General features: G+C 66.0%; 1 protein-coding gene across 1 annotated transcript in view; it reads right to left on the bottom strand.

The window, feature by feature from the left end:
- Nucleotides 1-966: 966 nt before the first annotated feature.
- LOC128060024 (beta-galactosidase-1-like protein 2) overlaps nt 967-19,215 on the bottom strand; it is a 41,005-nt gene continuing 22,756 nt past the window's right edge. The window contains 13 exon segments of the mRNA XM_052652229.1: nt 967-1,053; nt 1,181-1,297; nt 1,535-1,646; nt 1,820-1,907; nt 3,339-3,417; nt 3,575-3,646; nt 3,805-3,945; nt 7,499-7,605; nt 8,820-8,900; nt 9,335-9,472; nt 11,849-11,933; nt 13,818-13,888; nt 18,311-18,392. Of these exon segments, the coding sequence (XP_052508189.1) occupies nt 967-1,053; nt 1,181-1,297; nt 1,535-1,646; nt 1,820-1,907; nt 3,339-3,417; nt 3,575-3,646; nt 3,805-3,945; nt 7,499-7,605; nt 8,820-8,900; nt 9,335-9,472; nt 11,849-11,933; nt 13,818-13,888; nt 18,311-18,392 (1,260 nt within the window).

Below are 19,215 nucleotides of genomic sequence, written 5' to 3'. Positions count from 1 at the left end.
GCTCCACCGTCAGCCTCCAGCAGGACTACGGGGTTCAGCCCGCCGTGACCGTCTGCCCTTGACCCGGCTCGTGGGCCCGGGGGGCGGCACACCAGTGCCCCCAGCAGACCCAAGCCGTGTCCCACTCCAGGGAGGAATCCGCCCTTGGACTGGGGCTGTTGCAGAAGAGCCTCTGTTGGCAGCAGAGGAATCCAGGTCCGTGAGGATGCATGCCCACAGGCACAGCTGCCCCCTGCCTGCCAGACGGTCTGCGTCCCCCGCTAGCTGGGCTGACTCTGTGCCCAGCGCCACAAACCCGCGTCTCAGCTCCCCGCACAGAGACCGGGTCAGAGACACACCGCCAAGCAGGCCTGGACTCAACTCTGTGGCTTTATTGCAACTCAGGGCAGCGAATCAGAGCCCCACAGAGGACTCACCTCTGGGCACACCCCGGGGTCTGGATGGGCACGTGGGAGGAGGCTGCCCAGCCCCGCCCCCGCCCCCCACCATTCCCCAGAGCAGCGGCCTTTCCTCTCAGCAGATGCTTCCTCACGAGGAGCGGGGAGGGAACACGTGGACTCGGGAAGTGAGGCTCGACTTTCAGACGCTCAGACCCCCGGGGGGCGAAGAGGAGGCCGCTGGCCAGGATGGCAGAGAGGCCTGGGCAGGTCGTGAAGGGTCAGCGGGCTCCCCCCACCCTCCACGGACAGTGACGCGCCTCCCAGCTCAGAGCCGGGGCCACAGAGACAAGCAGCAAACACTCAGGAGCCGGGCCCCACCGGCCCCCACGGTGAACAGTCCCCATCTGGCCTAGGGGAGCGGGGAGGCGCTCCGGGGGGCAGGGCCCCTCGCCCCCTCCTCGCACCTCCGGTCCTGCAGGGCGAGGGTCAACTGCAGCCGCAGGCAGACTCCCGAGGGCAGACCGAGTGGGCACAGGCCGGGCAGTGGGCAGCGGGCAGCGGGCAGCGGGGTGTGGGCCGGGGTGGCTCAGTGCACGTACGTGTGCTGGCCCAGGTTGGGTGTGTCCACAAACTGGATTATCCGTTGCGCCATCTTCTCCTCAAAGACGATGATCTGGGGGAGACGGCCAGCCTGTCTCCGGGCGGAACGTCTGTCCTCTCCCGCCCACCCAGGCCCCCGGGAAACACGGCGGGGCAGGGAGGGCGGGGCTGAGGAGGGGTCCCGGGGGACGAGCCCCCACCTTATTTAAGCCTACGTCCAGCCAGACGCCTGGGAGGTAGAGGGTTTCCTGGGGCCCGACGTTCCAGTAGCGGCCGAGGTTCTGGTTGTTGGTGAACACGACCCCCTTTTCCCAGCCCTACGAGAAGCGGAGGGACGCATCAGTTGGCTGAATTCAGAGTGACAGGGGCTCTTAGCTGCTGAGGGACCAGCCAGGACTGCCCCCAGCCCGCAGCTGCCCCCGCAGGGCGCCCAGCTCAGACTGGACCCCCAATCCTGGCCCCGAGAAGCCCAGCCGGTGCTGTCCACCAGAGAGGCCACGACGGAGAGCCTGTGGGCACACGTGATGCGCACACCCCTGGCGGGGGCTACACACCTCCAGCTTCACAAAGGTGTCGCAGGGGGAGTCCGAGACAGACAGGGCTCCCAGGAAGAATGCAGGGAACACGGGCTCTTCCATCAGAGGTTTCCACTTGTCTGCAGTGAACCTGCGGGCAGACAGATAGGGAGGGGCCCTTTGCGGGTCGCCTGTGTCCAGAGCCCACGCCCGCCCTGTGGCCCGCAGCAATGGTTGGGGAGGGGGTCCCAGGGACCCCGGGGCGGGGCGGGGGCGAGGCCGGGCAGCCTCTTCTGCCCTCGGCTGGCACAGGGCGGGACAGACCTCTGCAGGAAGCTCCTGTCCATCTCCAGGCTGTAGATTCTGAATTTTTTCAGGGGAGAGTCGTTCAGATAGACGTTCCCAATGATACCTGTGGGAAGGGGGCAGGACTGAGCGAGGAGGGTGGACAGGGGCCCAGTGGGCCAGGCACAGATATGGACTGCTTCCGGAAAGCTCCAGAAAAGACTTCCCCGGAGAGGCCAGCTCCCCAGGGGGCTCTTCACGCGAATTCCTCCCCTGCCATCCCAAAGCCCTGCGAGCCAGCGGACGGAGTCTGCCAGCCCCAGGCTTCTGGGCCTTCTGGGCCTTCTGGGGGGCGCCTGGGGTGGCATCTATCTCTGGGCCTTCTGGGGGGGGTGCCCGGGGTAGCTCTGAGGGCGCCTGGGGTGGCGTCTGTCTCTGGCCTTCTCGGGGGGGTGCCCGGGGTAGCTCTGAGGGGGCCCGGGGTGGCGTCTGTCTCTGGCCTTCTCGGGGGGGTGCCCGGGGTAGCTCTGAGGGGGCCTGGGGTGGCGTCTGTCTCTGGCCTTCTCGGGGGGGTGCCCGGGGTAGCTCTGAGGGGGCCCGGGGTGGCGTCTGTCTCTGGCCTTCTCGGGGGGGTGCCCGGGGTAGCTCTGAGGGGGCCTGGGGTGGCGTTTGTCTCTGGCCTTCTGGGGGGGGTGCCCGGGGTAGCTCTGAGGGTGCCCGGGATGGCGTCTGTCTCTGGGCCTTCTGGGGGGCGCCCGGGGTGGCATCTGTCTCTGGGCCTTCTGGGGGGGGTGCCGGGGTAGCTCTGAGGGGGCCCGGGATGGCGTCTGTCTCTGACCTTCTGGGGGGCACTCCCTTTGGGGTGGAGGCTCCCAGCAGCAAAGGAGACTCACGGCGGGTCTGACGGGCGCCCCAGCCTGCAGCTACTGAGATCAGTGTTCTGCAGCCCAGATGGGGCAAACCGGCCACAGGCCCCAGGAGGAGGGGAGAGCGGGGGAGGCCACGGCTGCAAGCCCCTCAGGGAGGCCCCGGGGGTCTGGGGAGGGGACGGGTGTCCTAGGACCCGGGTGCCCCAGTCTGACCACATCGCTTCCTCAAGGTGACTGAGGCGACCCTGCCTGGGGAGGGTGCTTATCCAGCTCCTATCTCAGACTGCATGAAACCCCCCAGGTTTGATAGATAAGAAGAGAGAGAAGGTTCAGAAAGCCCCCAAGACTCACCTTCCCAGGGTCCCTCAGGACTCACCCCTCCAGGGGGACCTCAGGACTCACCCTTCCAGGGTCTCTCAGGACTCACTCCTCCAGGGGAACCCCAGGACTCACCCTTCCAGGGGTCCCTCAGGACTCACCCCTCCAGGGGAACCCCAGGACTCACCCCTCCAGGAAAACCCCAGGACTCACCCCTCCGGGAGAACCCTAGAACTCACCCCCTCCAGTGTCCCTCAGGACTCAGCCCTCCAGGGTCTCCCAGGAACCCCCATCCAGCTGGGAGCCCCTCCCTGGCAAAGCCCCGCACCACGCGGTGCTCCTGTGGGCCAGGCGGCGGCGCCGAGACCCACCTTTGCGCTGCTGGTCAATGCTGTCCCCGTAGTTGACTCTCCCGCAGTTCTCCACCAGGATCCTCAGCGTCGTGAACCCCTGTGGGCAGCACAGGGTGCCCTGAGGAAGCCCCAGCCTCCCCTCGGGGTTTCTCGGTGGCGCCCCAGTTTTCCCTGAACTCTGAGCACGGGACAGGGTCCCTGATTACAGAGCCACACCCACCCCAGCTCTGTGGCGGCCCCCCGCCCGGACAAACCTGGACCATGGGGATGACGGTCGTATTCTTCTTGTAGTCGAGGATCCCCAGGAAGAACGTGTTCAGGAACACCTGCCCGAGGAGCAGGCACAGCCCACAGTGTCAGCGGGGGGCCTGGGGGTCCCGGCCTGGTATGCAGAGGGAAGGGTCTGGGGGCCGGGGGGGAATGGAGGCCACGGTGTGGGGCCACCTCCACACGTGGGAGCGTCTGGGTGCAGGGTTGCCCCTACCTGTCCCCGGTCACGCACAAGGGCAGTGAGGACGCCGGACGCGGTGATGGTGGTCTCATACAGCGTGTACCCAAATGACTGCCCGCTGCCCCCATTGATCGGGAGGTTCTCCATGTTGACCGGGTGCTCCGAGGTGACCGGCTGCATGGACAGGAGACGGGGGTGAGGCTGACCGAAAGAGGCCACCTCGCCTTCCGGGGTGCGGGGTGCAGGGAGCAGGAGGCCTCATGGGGTCAGCACGCGGAGGGTGGTGAGGATGACCACTTTCTATTTGCCGTCACTCAGGCAGGCGCCACAGTCCTGCCCGATTCCTCATCAGGGTCCGGGGACGGGGACAGAAGGAAGCTGAGCACAGGGGCCTGGGGCTCGAGGTGGACCCACCTCAGCCCCCTTGCTTCTCCGTGCTCCTCCTCTGGCTCCCTGCCTCCCTCCCCCCTCTTCCGTGCTGTGCTCCTCATCTGGCTCCCTGCCTCCCTCCCCCCTCTTCCGTGCTGTGCTCCTCCACCGGCTCCCTGCCTCCCACCCCCTCCTCCGTGCTCCGTCTCTGGCACTGTGCATCCATCCCCCCTCCTCTGTGCTCCTCATCTGGCTCCCTGCATCCCTCTTCCCTCAGCCATGCTCCTCCTCTGGCTCCTTGAGTCCATCCCCTGTCCTCCGTGCTCCTCCTCTGGCTCCCTGCCTCCCTCCTCTCTCCTCCATGCTCTGCTTCTCCTCTGCTTCCCTACAACCCTTCCTACTCCTCCGGGCTCCTTCTCTGGCTCACTGCCTCCATCTCCCCTCCTCCGTGCTCCTCCACTGGTTCCCTGCCTCCATCCCCCCTACTCGGTGCTCCTCCTCTGGCTCCCTGCCTCCCTCCTCCCTCCTCCATGCTGTGCTCCTCCTCTGGCTCCCTGCCTCCATCCCCCCTCCTCCATGCCCCTCTCTGGCTCCCTGTGTCCATCAGCCCTCCTCAGTGCTCCTTCTGGCTTCCTGCCTCCCTCCTCCCTCCTCTGTGCTCCTCCTCTGGCTCCTTGCCTCCATCCCCTCTCCTCCGTGCTCCTCTCTGGCTCCCTGCCTCCCTTCTCCCTCCTCCGTGCTCCTCTCTGGCTCCCTGCCTCCCTTCTCCCTCCTCCGTGCTTCTCCTCTGGCTCCCTGCCTCCCTCCACAGTCCTCTGTGCTATGCTCCTCCTCTGGCTCCCTGGATCCGTCCCCCTACTCGGTGCTCCTCCTCTGGCTCTCTGCATCCCTCCCCCCTCCTCCGTGCTCCTCCTTTGGCTCCCTGTCTCCCTCCCTACTCCTCCGTGCTCCTCCTCTGGCTCTCTGCATCCCTCCCACCTCCTCCGTGCTCCTTCTCTGGTTTCATGCATCCATCCCCCCTCCTCCGTGCCCCTCTCTGGCTCCGTGTCCATCAGCCCTCCTCAGTGCTCCTTCTGGCTTCCTGCCTCCCTCCCCCCTCTTCCGTGCTCCTCCACTGGCTCCCTGTCTCCATCCCACCTCCTCCGTGCTCCTCCTCTGGCTCCCTGCCTTCCTCCTCCCTCCTCTGTGCTCCTCCTTTGGCTCCCTGTCTCCCTCCCTACTCCTCTGTGCTCCTCCTCTGGGTCCCTGCCTCCATCCCCCCTCCTCCGTGCTCCTCCTTTGGCTCCCTGTCTCCCTCCCTACTCCTCCGTGCTCCTTCTCTGGCTGCCTACCTCCATCCCCCTCCTCCTTGCTTCTTCTCTGGCTTCCTGCCTCCCTCCCTCATCCTCTGTGCTGTGCTCCTCCTCTGGCTCCCTGAATCCATCCCCCCTCCTCCGTGCTCCTCCTCTGGCTCCCTGCCTCCCTCCTCTCTCCTCCATGCTCTGCTTCTCCTCTGCTTCCCTACAACCCTTCCTACTCCTCCGGGCTCCTTCTCTGGCTCACTGCCTCCATCTCCCCTCCTCCGTGCTCCTCCACTGGTTCCCTGCCTCCATCCCCCCTACTCGGTGCTCCTCCTCTGGCTCCCTGCCTCCCTCCTCCCTCCTCCATGCTGTGCTCCTCCTCTGGCTCCCTGCCTCCATCCCCCCTCCTCCATGCCCCTCTCTGGCTCCCTGTGTCCATCAGCCCTCCTCAGTGCTCCTTCTGGCTCCCTGCCTCCCTCCTCTCTCCTCCGTGCTCTGCTTCTCCTCTGCTTCCCTACAACCCTTCCTACTCCTCCGGGCTCCTTCTCTGGCTCACTGCCTCCATCCCTCCTCCTCCGTGCTCCTCCTCTGGCTCCCTGCCTCCCTTCTCCCTCCTCCGTGCTCCTCCTCTGGCTCCCTGCCTCCATCCCCCCTCCTTGGTGCTCCTCCTCTGGCTCTCTGCATCCCTCCCACCTCCTCCGTGCTCCTTCTCTGGTTTCATGCATCCATCCCCCCTCCTCCGTGCCCCTCTCTGGCTCCGTGTCCATCAGCCCTCCTCAGTGCTCCTTCTGGCTCCCTGCCTCCCTCCTCTCTCCTCCGTGCTCTGCTTCTCCTCTGCTTCCCTACAACCCTTCCTACTCCTCCGGGCTCCTTCTCTGGCTCACTGCCTCCATCCCTCCTCCTCCGTGCTCCTCCTCTGGCTCCCTGCCTCCCTTCTCCCTCCTCCGTGCTCCTCCTCTGGGTCCCTGCCTCCATCCCCCCTCCTCCGTGCTCCTCTCTGGCTCCCTGCCTCCCTTCTCCCTCCTCCGTGCTCCTCTCTGGCTCCCTGCCTCCCTTCTCCCTCCTCCGTGCTCCTCTCTGGCTCCCTGCCTCCCTTCTCCCTCCTCCGTGCTTCTCCTCTGGCTCCCTGCCTCCCTCCACAGTCCTCTGTGCTATGCTCCTCCTCTGGCTCCCTGGATCCGTCCCCCTACTCGGTGCTCCTCCTCTGGCTCCCTGCCTCCCTCCTCCCTCCTCTGTGCTGTGCTCCTCCTCTGGCTCCCTGCCTCCCTTCTCCCTCCTCCGTGCTCCTCCTCTGGCTCCCTGCCTCCATCCCCCCTCCTTGGTGCTCCTCCTCTGGCTCTCTGCATCCCTCCCACCTCCTCCGTGCTCCTTCTCTGGTTTCATGCATCCATCCCCCCTCCTCCGTGCCCCTCTCTGGCTCCGTGTCCATCAGCCCTCCTCAGTGCTCCTTCTGGCTTCCTGCCTCCCTCCCCCCTCTTCCGTGCTCCTCCACTGGCTCCCTGTCTCCATCCCACCTCCTCCGTGCTCCTCCTCTGGCTCCCTGCCTTCCTCCTCCCTCCTCTGTGCCCCTCCTTTGGCTCCCTGTCTCCCTCCCTACTCCTCTGTGCTCCTCCTCTGGGTCCCTGCCTCCATCCCCCCTCCTCCGTGCTCCTCCTTTGGCTCCCTGTCTCCCTCCCTACTCCTCCGTGCTCCTTCTCTGGCTGCCTACCTCCATCCCCCTCCTCCTTGCTTCTTCTCTGGCTTCCTGCCTCCCTCCCTCATCCTCTGTGCTGTGCTCCTCCTCTGGCTCCCTGAATCCATCCCCCCTCCTCCGTGCTCCTCCTCTGGCTCCCTGCCTCCCTCCTCCCTCCTCCGTGCTCCTGCTCTGGCTTTCTGCATCCCTCTTCCCTCCTCCTTCTGTCTGCCTGTCTTCTGCACTCTGCGCTGAGGCTGGGGTGGAGCCCCATGGAGACTGGTTCTCTTCGTCCTCCAGCTCAGCAGCTCCAGGTAGCTCAGAGCGTCTGTGGACCCAGCCACAGTCCACAGTCCTTGGCGGGGGGTGAGGCAGGCCCTGAGCCCAGGGCCTAGCTTGCACTCACCAAATCCAAGAAGTCCAGGGCATCCCACAGGGACACGTAGAAAGCTGGTGTCACTGGGTCATACGCCGTCTTGGGAAGAAGGTCAGGCGGGATGGGAAGAGGGGCCCCTGCAGCAGACAATGGGGCACCCCCAAAGGGCCCTGACAGTCGCCGCAGCCCCAGCCACCCCCGGCACCGGCTCCTGCCCCAAAGGGCCCTGACAGTCACCGCGCCCCAGGCCACCCCCGGCACCGGCTCCTGCCCACACCCAGCAGAACACGCCACTGCCAGCCACACAGAGAACCCCCCAGGAAGATGGGGGCTGCACAGGCCTTGCTTCTCACACTCCTCAAAACATAGACACCTGTGAGGAGGTGACGCTGGCAAGACCCCTATTCAGATGACAACAGTCACTCAGACTTCCCTGTCCTTCCTAGGAAGTTCCTGCACAGGGAGGTGGGGTGGCGAAGAGGGAGGTGGGGAGGGTGCAGGAATGTGGGGTGGGGGAGGACGGTGGGAGGACGGGGAGGATGATGGGGGAGGGGGATGAGGGGGAGCACGATTGGGGAGGACAGTGGGAGGAGGGGGAGGACAATGTGGGAGGAGGTGCGGACAGGGGAGGAGGGGAGGACGATGGGGAGGAGGGGAGGACGATGGGGAGGATGGGAGGACGATGGAAGAGGGGAGGATGATATGGGAGGAGGGGAGGACAGGGGGAGGAGGGGAGGATGATGGGGGAGAAGGAGAGGAGGGGAGGACGATGTGGGAGGAGGGGAGGACAGGGGAGGACGATGGGAGAGGGGGAGGACGTTGGGGGAGGAGGAGGACGGGGAGGAGGGGAGGATGGGGGAGGACGATGGGGGAGGAGGGGAGGACGATGGGAGAGGGGGAGGACGTTGGGGGAGGAGGAGGATGGGGAGGAGGGGAGGGGGGAGGACGATGGGGGAGGAGGGGGAGGACGATGGGGAGGAGGGGGAGGACGGGGGAGGAGGGGGAAGAGGGGGAGGAGGGTGTGGGAGGAGGGGAGGACGAGGGCGGAGGGGAGGACAATGGGGGAGGGGGAGGAGGGGGAGGACGATGGGGGGGGACGATGGGGGAGGAGGGGAGGACGATGGGAGAGGGGGAGGACGTTGGGGGAGGAGGAGGACGGGGAGGAGGGGAGGGGGGAGGACAATGGGGGAGGGGGAGGAGGGGGAGGACGATGGGGGGGACGATGGGGGAGGGGAGGACCGGGGAGGAGGGGGAGGACGGTGTGCGGGAGGGAGGTGTGGGAGGATGGCGAGGGGGAAGGGGAGGAAGCCAGTTTCCTGAGGTCTCAGAGTAGCGGCCAGCGTGCAGGTACCTGCCACGGAGCCGAAGAATTCCCGGAGCTTTGTGTACTTGGCGGTGTAGTCCCCGGCCTCCGTCAGCACCGCGTCGTAGTCTGCGAGACACCAGACAGGTCACGGGCGTCAGGCCCCAGGACTACGTCGCGGGAGGAGGCGGGCTCAGCAGTAGGCTCCTCGTCCCGGCAACGCCGCAGGCAAGACACTCGACGTGAGCCCCCGGTCAGCCAGAATACCACACGCACTGAACACGCGAACGGCCCCAGAGTGTCCAGACCCCACTTGGCAGGCGGGAGGCCACAGTCACCCCATCTCTAGGCCTTGAGGAGGGGTTAGGGGCTGTCCCCAAGAGCCACTCCTCCTGGCCTGGGCTGTGCTTCCTTCCCCAGCCAACTGGTCTCCTACACCCCGGAAGCTTCGGTGGTGGTCCGGACAAATCCTCGCCTTCACGTGGGAGGTGCCAGCCGCTGTCCCCGAGGGACGCCCCTGGAGTGCCCGGGAGTGCCGCGCGTGCCCCGTCGGGGATACGCACCGTAGCTGGTGACATCAGGCTTGTAGTCCTGGAAATGCATGGCTCCTCCGATGAAGCCGAAGTTGGTGCCCCCGTGGAACATGTACAGGTTGATGGACGAGCCGGCTTCGACGATGGCCGACACCGTGTTCAAGACCTCTGCGGGGAGGGGCGTTTCATGGCCGAGCGGTCACAAGCCCTGAGCCCCTGGGAGGCCCCTCACCGCTCTGGCCCGTGGCTTCCCTGAACCCAGCCGCAGTCCGTGGCCAGAGGCCCCGAGTCCAGAGCTCGGCAGCGGCTTTCAGTTCCCAGACGAGTCTGCCTGGGGCCAGGATGCAGCCGGGCCACGACCCCACCCCCTGCCCAGGGGGCTTCGCCTGGTGCTCACCTGGAGGACCTGATTAGAGGCAAGGTCTGAGCGACCCCAGGCCCCACCCAGGCTGGAGAACGAGCCCACCACACGTACAGGATCAGTGGAGGAGTAACATGCACGGTTAATGAACATCACATACAGTTTAGAATGCCTGTACTGGCTGAATGAAAAGAGCTGAACAAGGCACTGCTGTTTAGTCGCTGAGTCACATCTGCCTCTCTGCAACCCATGAACTACAGCCCACCAGGCTCCTCTGTCCATGGGATTCTCCAGGCAACAGCACTGGAGACGGTCGCCATTTCCTCCTCCAGGGGGTTTTCTGGACCCAGCGATTGAACCCGCGTCTCCTGCACTGCAGGCAGATTCTTTACCACTGAGCCACAGGGGAGCCCAGCAAGGCTCCTATCAGATAGCAAACGTTACCATTATTGATTAATAACTGGCTGTTGATGCATCTGGGGGGATGGACATCTTTGACAGTCCTCTTCCTGGAGAAGATCCCCGCGTGAAGGAAGCAGTGCCAGCTGGGGATTCACTCCAAGGAAACGCCAGGTGTGCCTGGCTGACGTGCAGGGAGGCTGGCCGCAATGCGGTCCATGAGCACAGACCCTGGACCTCCTGCGTTCCTGGCACGTTCTTTGCTGAGCCACCAGCGAAACCCAGAAGCACCCAGGTCTTCAAAACGAGAGGGCAGGAGGGAGCGGTCTCTGCATCCTCGAGAGCAGTGGGGTCGTCCACATCTCACAGCGCAGGAAGCCGGACTTCTGGGCCTCTCACATCTGCCCACACCCGCCCACACCTGCCCACACATGCTCACACCTGCCCACACCCACCCACACTCACCCATACCTGCCCCCACCTGCCCACACCCTCACACCTGCCTGCACGGCCCCACTCACCCATACCTGCCCACACCCGCTCACACCTGCCCACACCTGCTCACACCTACCCACACCCACTCACACCTACCCACACCGCCCCACTCACCCGTACCTGCCCACACCCGCTCACATCCACCCACACCCGCTAACACCCGCCCACACATCCCCACACCCACTCACATCCACCCACACCCACTCACACCTGCCTGCACCACCCCACTCACCCATACCTGCCCACACCTGCTCACACCTGCTCACACCCGCTCACACCTGCCTGCACCACCCCACTCACCCGTACCTGCCCACACCTGCTCACACCCGCTCACACCTGCTCACATCCACCCACACCCGCTCACACCCACCCACACCTGCCCACACCCACTCACACCTGCCCGCACTGCCCCACTCACCCATACCTGCCCACACCCACTCACATCCACCCACACTCGCTCACACCTGCCCACACCCACCCACACTCACACCCGCCCACACCTCCACCTGCCCACACCCACCCACATTCACCCACACCTGCCCGCACCCACCCACACTCACCCATACCTGCCCACACCCGCTCACATCCACCTACACCTGCACCTGCTCACACTCACCCACAACTGCCCACACCTCCACCCACTCACACTCGCCCACACCTCTACCTGCCCTCACTCACCCACTCCTGCCTACACCCACTCACATCCACCCATAACCACTCTCACCTGTCTACACCTCCACCTGCCCACACTTGCCCACAGCCGCTCACAGCCACCCACACCCACACCTGCCCACACTCGCGCATACCTGCCCCCACCTGCTCACAGTCACCCACACTCACACCCACCCACACCTGCTCACAGCTGCCAATACCCACACCCGCCCACACCTACTCACACCCGCCTACACCCACTCACACCCGCCCACACCCGCCCACAGCCGCACCCGCACGTGCACTCAGAGTGCAGAGAATGCCTGCACTACACACACGGAAGCGTCTGCTCTGGACTCCAGGTTTTTATCTCCTCTTTACACATGTCCTGTGTCAGCTGGATGCCAGCGACCAGCATGCATCACTACTCCAGAGCTATTACAAAGACCCCAGAGAGGTGTCTGACCGCTCCTTCCTCTGTTGAGACAGAAGACTCTGGACCCTCTCAGGAGCTGCCTGTGTGCACAGCTGCCCGCAGCGCCACACAGCAGCCAGTTCACACCATCGGCCGCTCCCCTTGGGCTCAGGCCTGCATCAGAGGCCAGCACAGGCTGCACGGGGTCCCACCGAGCACGCACCTGAGGAGTCCAGGATGTAGTGGGGGCCGCCCCACGAGTCAAACCAGCCCGTCCAGTACTCCATCGCCATCTTGGGCCGACTGCCCTGTGCGCCAAAGGGAGTAGTTAGCTGGCGCCTCTGCCCACCCAGCCCTTCCCGGCCACACGCTGACCTTCGAGGGAGCTGCCCAGGGGCTGCACCAACACCACCCCAGCTCCCGGCCCCCCGTGCCTTCCTCCCTCCCGCAGGGGGCGCTACTGCAGCTGGCGGCCTGGAGGTCAGGGTCCCCAGTGTACAGGGCGCCCGCGTTCCATCCGGGGACTGCAGTCACGGTCCACTGAGAAGGTCCCGACCGTGCCACGGGAAAGGCCATGGGCTTGGCTTTCTCCAGGCTGCCCACCTCCCAAGGGGACACTCACAGCACATCTGGCTCGCTAACAAGGGTCACTAGTCACACAGGTCAGCAGTCTCCCCTGCAGGGAGGGGCCCCAGGCGGAGGGCCAGGGGTGGACTTCCGCCGACAGCCCAGGTCACTGTGGCTCGGGGCTGGCTCAGCACCGACTGTGCCGTGTGCCCTGACCTGACTGCTGGGGGCCTCTGTCCTGGAATCTGTGTCCTGAACTGGCGAACAGACGCGCAGCAGCCAGTGACACGCTACTGGGACAGTCACACGAGACGAGGCAGCTGGAGCCGCCAGCACACACGGCCCAGCCCTGGGAGGCGCCCAGAGATGCCTGCATCCACCCTCCGGTCACTAGGCATGGACTGGGGCTGGCGGGGTGCGCATGAAACCCCTGAGCACCAGACGGGGCCTCTGACCTCAACCAGGATGGGTCTACAGCCCCTTTCAGGAGGAAAACACGCAGCTGAGCAGCGGGGGAGAGGCCGCTGGCACTGGCGGTGGGTGCGGTGGGCAGGCTGGCTGGCCCTGAGCCCCCTCTCCAAGCCCAACTCCACAGTGCCCATGCAGAGCACGGCTGTCCTGGGTGCTCCCCAAACATCACCCATTTGACCCTCGAACAGCCCTACGAGTCAGTTCCAGCACAACCATCACCTCCAAGATGGTGATGGAGTACTGGATGGGCTGTTCAGTTGTGCTGGAGGTTCCAGCACAACCTCCAACCTCACAGCACCGTCTTCGTCCTGGACAACCTTGAGGGCGACTGTGTACCTCGCAGGACTCTTCCCAAGTGGGTCTCAGTGTCCCTGAGGGCAGAGGCCCTGTCGCCTCAGAACCCTGCCAGCGGCAGTGGGCATGGCGCAGGGTGTGGGAGGGCGGGTGGACGGGGCTGGTGCCCACCTGCACACTTCCCTCCCTCCCTCCATCTGGCCTCCTCCCTGCCCGTCCCTCCAAACAGAAGTGTGGGCGGGGCCAGCCCTGGGGACCTACCACTGCCCAGGCTCCTGTGGCTGAGCCTCTGGACCGCACCTCTGCCTTCCGACAGCAGCAGCTGGGATGGGGGTGCCCCAGCACCCCACGGCATCTGTGCAGGGTCAGGGGCAAGCCCTCCAGCACCCTAACCCCTCCAGGCGCAGGTTTCAGAGAGGACACCTGCCCGCCCGCACATAAGGCAAGGGAGGGCGGCCTTGAAGCCTCATCGCCCGTGAGGCCCACTCCACACCAGCCTGACAGGCTGCGCCCCCTGCCAGCTGAAGACAACAGACAACAGCCTTTCTGGGCCCCCAGAGTCCTGGCAGGTCAAGACCAGACCCAGGCAGGGAAGCATCTTTCCCACACGGAGCACGTTCAGGGCTCACTGAGTCCATGGAGCTCTCGACTTCCAGGCCTTCAGAAAGGCCCCCTTTCTCATCGAGAGGCAGGAACCCACCTCCACACACCTGCCGGCACCAGGCTCCCCTCCCCAGGGGCAGGCAGCACGGGGAGGGGTGGGCCGTGAATGGGGAAGGGGGGAGAGCTGAAGGCCGAGCCCCGTGGTCCCCCAGCCCACTGAAGCCCCTGACACTGACCCAGGCTCAGTGCGCACGCACCTGTGTGCCCAGCAGGATGGTGGTGAGCAGCTGCAGCTCCGACTGTGACTGGAGGTTGATGGTGGCCAGCACTGCGGGCAGGAAGGACACAGGGGACAGAGATCACCCCCTCGCCTGGAGGACTGAACGCCCCTGATGTCCTCAGCTCACCAGCAGGTGGACTAGTCCTGACACCGCCTCCGACCGCCAACCACAAAGTCTCCAGGAGACTTCGCTGGCTCATCTTGGAAATTCCACCGCTCAGCACAGGCCTTACAGAGATCCGCTCACTCAGCAGCTGTGTTTGACTTACATAATTTTCACAACCTGAGCGTGCATTTCCTTTAATTTCTCCTTCGCAGGAGCCTGCAGTCTGACGTTCACTTTGCACCCCCAGCCTCCTGCACTGGGTGACCATCTATGAAGACTCCCCTTTTACGCCTTAGATGAGGGCGAGTGTTCTGTTCCATCCCCAGCGATAATCCCCATAGCTCTCCACCAGGGAAAAGGACAACCAAGAACAATGTGCCATGTTTGGCCCACAGGCATGGACACGGCCAACCCTCAGGCAGAATTTGGCTCTGAGGCTCTTGCCTGCTTCCTGTCCCTGGACAGAGGGGCTCACGTGCCCTGGCCTGAGCTCTGCTGTGCCCAGGAAGGTGAATGCTCACTGGGTGGTCTCCTGTGGAACGTGAGCCCTGATCACGGGGCTTCCCTGGAGATCTGGTGGGTAAGACTGCGAGTCCCCTGAAGAGGTGCAGTTTCCATCCCTGGTCGGGGAAGGAAGGTCCCAGGGGCCACGTGGTGAGTAAACAAAAACCGAACAAGAGATCTTGACAATGCTGGAGAGCAACTGAACTCTAATAAAAAAAATTAATTACGTTTTTAAAAAGCCAAACATCAGCTGGGACCCCAGGAGGCCCACTTGGTATGGAGAGGACCCCACATCCGGACTCTCCTCACCTAACGTGAACAGCCACACCGACAGGGGGCCAGTCTGAACCGGCCCAGCAGAAACCTCGGCGCCACAGGTCAAACCAGCCGAGGGAGCCCTGCACTCCTCCATCCCACCCCCTCCAGACCAGAGAATAAGGAGGAGGGTGAGGAGGGGCCGGGCGGGCAGACTCGCAGAGGGCACGGCACAGGGAAGCCTGGGAGCCAGGAAAGCGGCGGGGCGGTCGTAACCAGCCTGTGAGAGCAGAGACGATGACCCGCCGCAGCCCAGTGGCCCCTCCAGCCACATATCCCCTCACCCCGTGCCTGGCCCCCTAGGAAAGCCGAGCCCCAGCGGTCTGGGCACTTGCAGAAGAGAAAGCCCAGAAGATGGCTCCTGCACCTTCCTGCCCCTAGATTCTCATCGTGTCAGCCCGAAGGGTTCCCTCCAGAGCCACTTAATCCTGTGAAAGTCACCCCCAACACCCACACCTGGTTCTCCTGATTGGAACGGCCCCCTCAGTCCAGTCACCCCACAGGGAAGGGCACTGGTCACAGCCGCTGGCCAGCAAGCCATCAGAAAAGAAATGCATTCGAGGAAAACGCGGTGCAGGAACTACAAGGTGGTTGAGGAAACTGCCCAGAAAGTAGAAGGAAAAGGAGAAGACAGACAGCTGGAGAGCCGCACGGCGCAGAGGGTGAACACGTGCCTTGGATCCACAGAGCACGGAACCAGAGAAGAGGCGGGACAGCACAGCAGGGAGCAGCCGCCTCCAGGATTGCTCTGTCCAGCCGACAGAGGGCCGAGGAAGGCGGACTCCACAGAGACTAGGGCCCGAGTCCCAGCAGCACGTGGAGAAAATGGCGGACGACACTTCAAAGTCCCCAGACCCGGACTGCCGGGGACCTGGGCCACCATCGGGCCAGGGACACAGTGAGGGCCCAGTACCATCGGACTGGATCAGATTCCGACAGGCACGGGCGTCTTCAGACACCCTCATGGGGGTCGGGAGCTGCCGGCCAGGTAGGTGTTTGAGAGAGACAGGGAAGAGGACGGACAGGAAAAAATTGAAAGAAAAGGAAAACCAATGGGTGGTTACACTGGAAGCGAGCTGGCCACAAACACCATCCAGAACACCGATGGGCTGCCCGGCCCGTGTAAGGACCTTACTCAGGCCCGAAGCATCGTGCCCATCAGGACAGTGGTGGGGGGACAGCTGCACCCAGGAAAGCCGCGGGGCCAGGGCAGCAGGAGAAAGGGCTTGACATCCACACTACAGGGCTCTCTGTGCAGGTTATTTAGAATCACGGAGGCAGAGCCAAAGAGAAAGGTAAACAGCTCAAAGTGGGCACCTCGGGGCGAGGGCCGCGGAGGCTGCACCGCGTGTTTCTTTCATTGCTGTTTTGAGTTTTTGTTGGGGGATAATCGCTCCACAATGTTCCTGGTGTCTGCTGCACAACAGCGTGGATCAGCTGTAGGTATACACATGCCCCTCCCTCTGGGCCTCCCTCCCTTGGCCCCCTACCCATCCCTGGGTCTTCACCAAGCACCCAGCTGAGCTCTGTGCTACACGCAGGTTCCCGCTCACTGCCTATTCACACGCGCTTCTGTATAAACGTCAAGCAAGGCTAGCCTCTCAGTTCATAAGCATTTCCAAGATTTCTTCCACACCTGGTGAAAGTCTTGCTTTAATCACGTTTAACTGAAAAAAATCTTCCAGGCAGCAGGTGCGTAGGGGCGGGGCCGTGGTGGAGGGGAGCACCGCGGTGGAGGGGTGGGGCCCGAGGTGGAGGGGGCGGGACCCGCGGTGGAGGGGCGGGGCCCGCGGTGGAGGGGCGGGGGCCGGGGCGGGGGCCGGGGCGGGGGCCGCGGTGGAGGAAAGGGGGCCCAAGGTGGAGGGGAGGGGCCGGAGCGGGCGCACGGTGGAGGGGCGGGGCCCGAGTTGGAGGAGCTGGGGCCCGAGGTGGACGGGGCGGGGCCCGCGCTGGAGGGGCAGGGGCCGGAGCGGGTGGGGCCCGCGGTGGAGCGGGTGGGGCCCGCGGTGGAGGGGAAGGGGCCGGAGGTGGAGGGTTGGGGCCGAGGCAGCCCGAGGTGGAGGGGAGGGGAGGGGGGGCGGGGCGGGGGCCGGGACGGGGCCGGCGGTGGAGGCAAGGGGGCCCGAGGTGGAGGTAACGGGGCCGGGGCGGGGGCCGGGGAGGGGCGCACGGTGGAGGGGTGGGTTCCGCGGTGGAGGGGGCGGGGCCCGCGGTGGAGGGGCGGGGCCCGAGGTGGAGGGGCGTGGGCCCGCGGTGGAGGGGCGGGGCCCGCGGTGGAGGGGCGTGGGCCCGCGGTGGAGGGGCGGGGCCCGCGGTGGAGGGGCGTGGGCCGGGGCGGAGCCCGCGGTGGAGGGGAGGGGGCCCGCGGTGGAGGGGCGTGGGCCGGGGCGGGGCCCGCGGTGGAGGGGAGGGGGCCCGCGGTGGAGGGGCGGGGCCCGCGGTGGAGGGGCGTGGGCCGGGGCGTGGGCCGGGGCGGGGCCCGCGGTGGAGGCGAGGGGGCCCGCGGTGGAGGTAACGGGGCCGGGGCGGGGGCCGGGGAGGGGCGCACGGTGGAGGGGAGGGGCCCGCGGTGGAGGGGCGGGGCCCGCGGTGGAGGGGCGGGGCCGGGGCGGGGGCCGGGGAGGGGCGCACGGTGGAGGGGAGGGGGCCCGCGGTGGAGGGGCGGGGGCCCGCGGTGGAGGGGCGGGGCCCGCGGTGGAGGGGCGGGGCCCGCGGTGGAGGGGCGGGGCCCGCGGTGGAGGGGCGGGGCCCGCGGTGGAGGGGCGGGGCCCGCGGTGGAGGGGCGGGGCCCGCGGTGGAGGGGCGGGGCCCGCGGTGGAGGGGCGGGGCCACCAGCGGCCCCGGAGACCCGGCACCCGCCGCTCAAGGTCCCTCTGTGGTCCCCGCCGCTGAAGCGCGCTCCGGGGCCCGAGGCCTCAGCCCAGAGCCTGGGTCCTGGTCCCACCCGACGAGACAGCGCCGACGCGTGGGTCCCTCGGGAGGCGCGCCGGGATGGGCTGCCCATAGGTGCCCGGAAGCCAGTGCTGCGGGCACCGCACGTGTCACTCGGGGCCACTTCTGCATTGCAGAGGGCAGCGTCGGGGAGAGACGACCACGGCCCTCGGGCGAGCAGAGGCGCTGGGAGCCGTGAGCGTGGACGCGGGGAGCGCGGCGCCGGCGGGGAGCGCGGCGCCGGCAGAGACCGCCGCCCCGCGGGGAGAGGCCGGGCTCCCAGGAGGGCGCGGGGAGGGCGCGGCGCAGGGAGACCGGGACGAAGGCCTCTGCTCCAATGGGAGCGGCTGGCGGGGACCCAGCACCAGGAGAGGGGGGGTGCCCACAGGGCCTGAGGACCGAGCTGCGAGCAGATGTCCCTGCCGGACACCAGGCCGCGGTCTGCCTGGCCTTTTTGGGGACCCTGCTAGAGGCTCACCTTGCTGTCCCGTGTCCTGCCATCCGCGGAGCCCCGGGTGACCCTGGTGCTCCACCAGTTGGCCCCTCCAGCGCCGGGCACGCAAGAGCTCAGGCCAGGGCGCAGCCCCCACCCCCCACGGCCTCCTGGCAGGTACCTCCGTCCAGAACGCCGCTCTTCAGGCCGCCCTGGTTGTCTGAGGTCAGGAGCAGCTCCGCGATCCCCCGGTCCTGCAGGGCCTGCGAGGGGGGTCAGACAACAGGCTGTCCTTCCTCCCACCTCCCACCACGTCACACTCTGACCTCCGCCGGAGCAGGCCCTGGGGCCAGGAGAAGCGTGCATCCCAGAAGCCCAGGCTCCCCTGGGCTTCGAGACCAGGCAAGCATCCCTTTATGCACCCCATCCCAGACACCAGAGTCACCACCCGGTAGGAGACAACAGAGCAGCTTCCTCCCCTGCAGCCCAGGGACTAGGGAAGCCTGGCCCAGCCCCACGGGCACAGAACAGGCATCCGGGGCTCTGGCCCAGGGAAGTCTCAGGGTGGCGCTGTGGCAGAAGACACCCCGCAGGCCTGAGCCTGCCCCCAGACAAGGACTGAGCTCTCCCCATCCGGCTTCAAGAATACCACCCTCCCCGAGGGAGCCTGGCCCCTCTGCAGGGGAGGAGGGCACGCTGGGTGAGGACCTCCGAGAGTCTGCAGGGCCTGGAGGAGCCCCCAGATGGACATGACTCTGCCCGTGACAGCAGGGGTGTCACCCAGGACACCAGGGGCCAGAGCAGCTCTCATCAGACCAGCTGGAGGCACTGAGGCTTTCTCGACGCACACGGGGGCCGACCCTCCCAAGTACAAAACGCTGGTGCCAGTGGTGTCATCACTGTCCTGTGTACTGACCGCTCGCTGGATGCTGGAGCAGCACTGAGCCTGCGACTTGACTACACATAGTTTGCCAGGAAACCCTCCCATCAGTCCCAATTCACAGAAGAGAGCAGAGGCTTAAAGAAATGGATGCAGCTGCTCCAGGTCTCAGCTGCCGAGCGAGAGGAGCCAGTTCTGAGCAGCTG

Source organism: Budorcas taxicolor, chromosome 15, assembly GCF_023091745.1.
Source record: "Budorcas taxicolor isolate Tak-1 chromosome 15, Takin1.1, whole genome shotgun sequence".
Classification (NCBI taxonomy): Eukaryota; Metazoa; Chordata; class Mammalia; order Artiodactyla; family Bovidae; genus Budorcas; species Budorcas taxicolor.
Note: the sequence above shows the minus strand (reverse complement) of the source record. Positions and strands in the feature narration are given on the sequence as shown.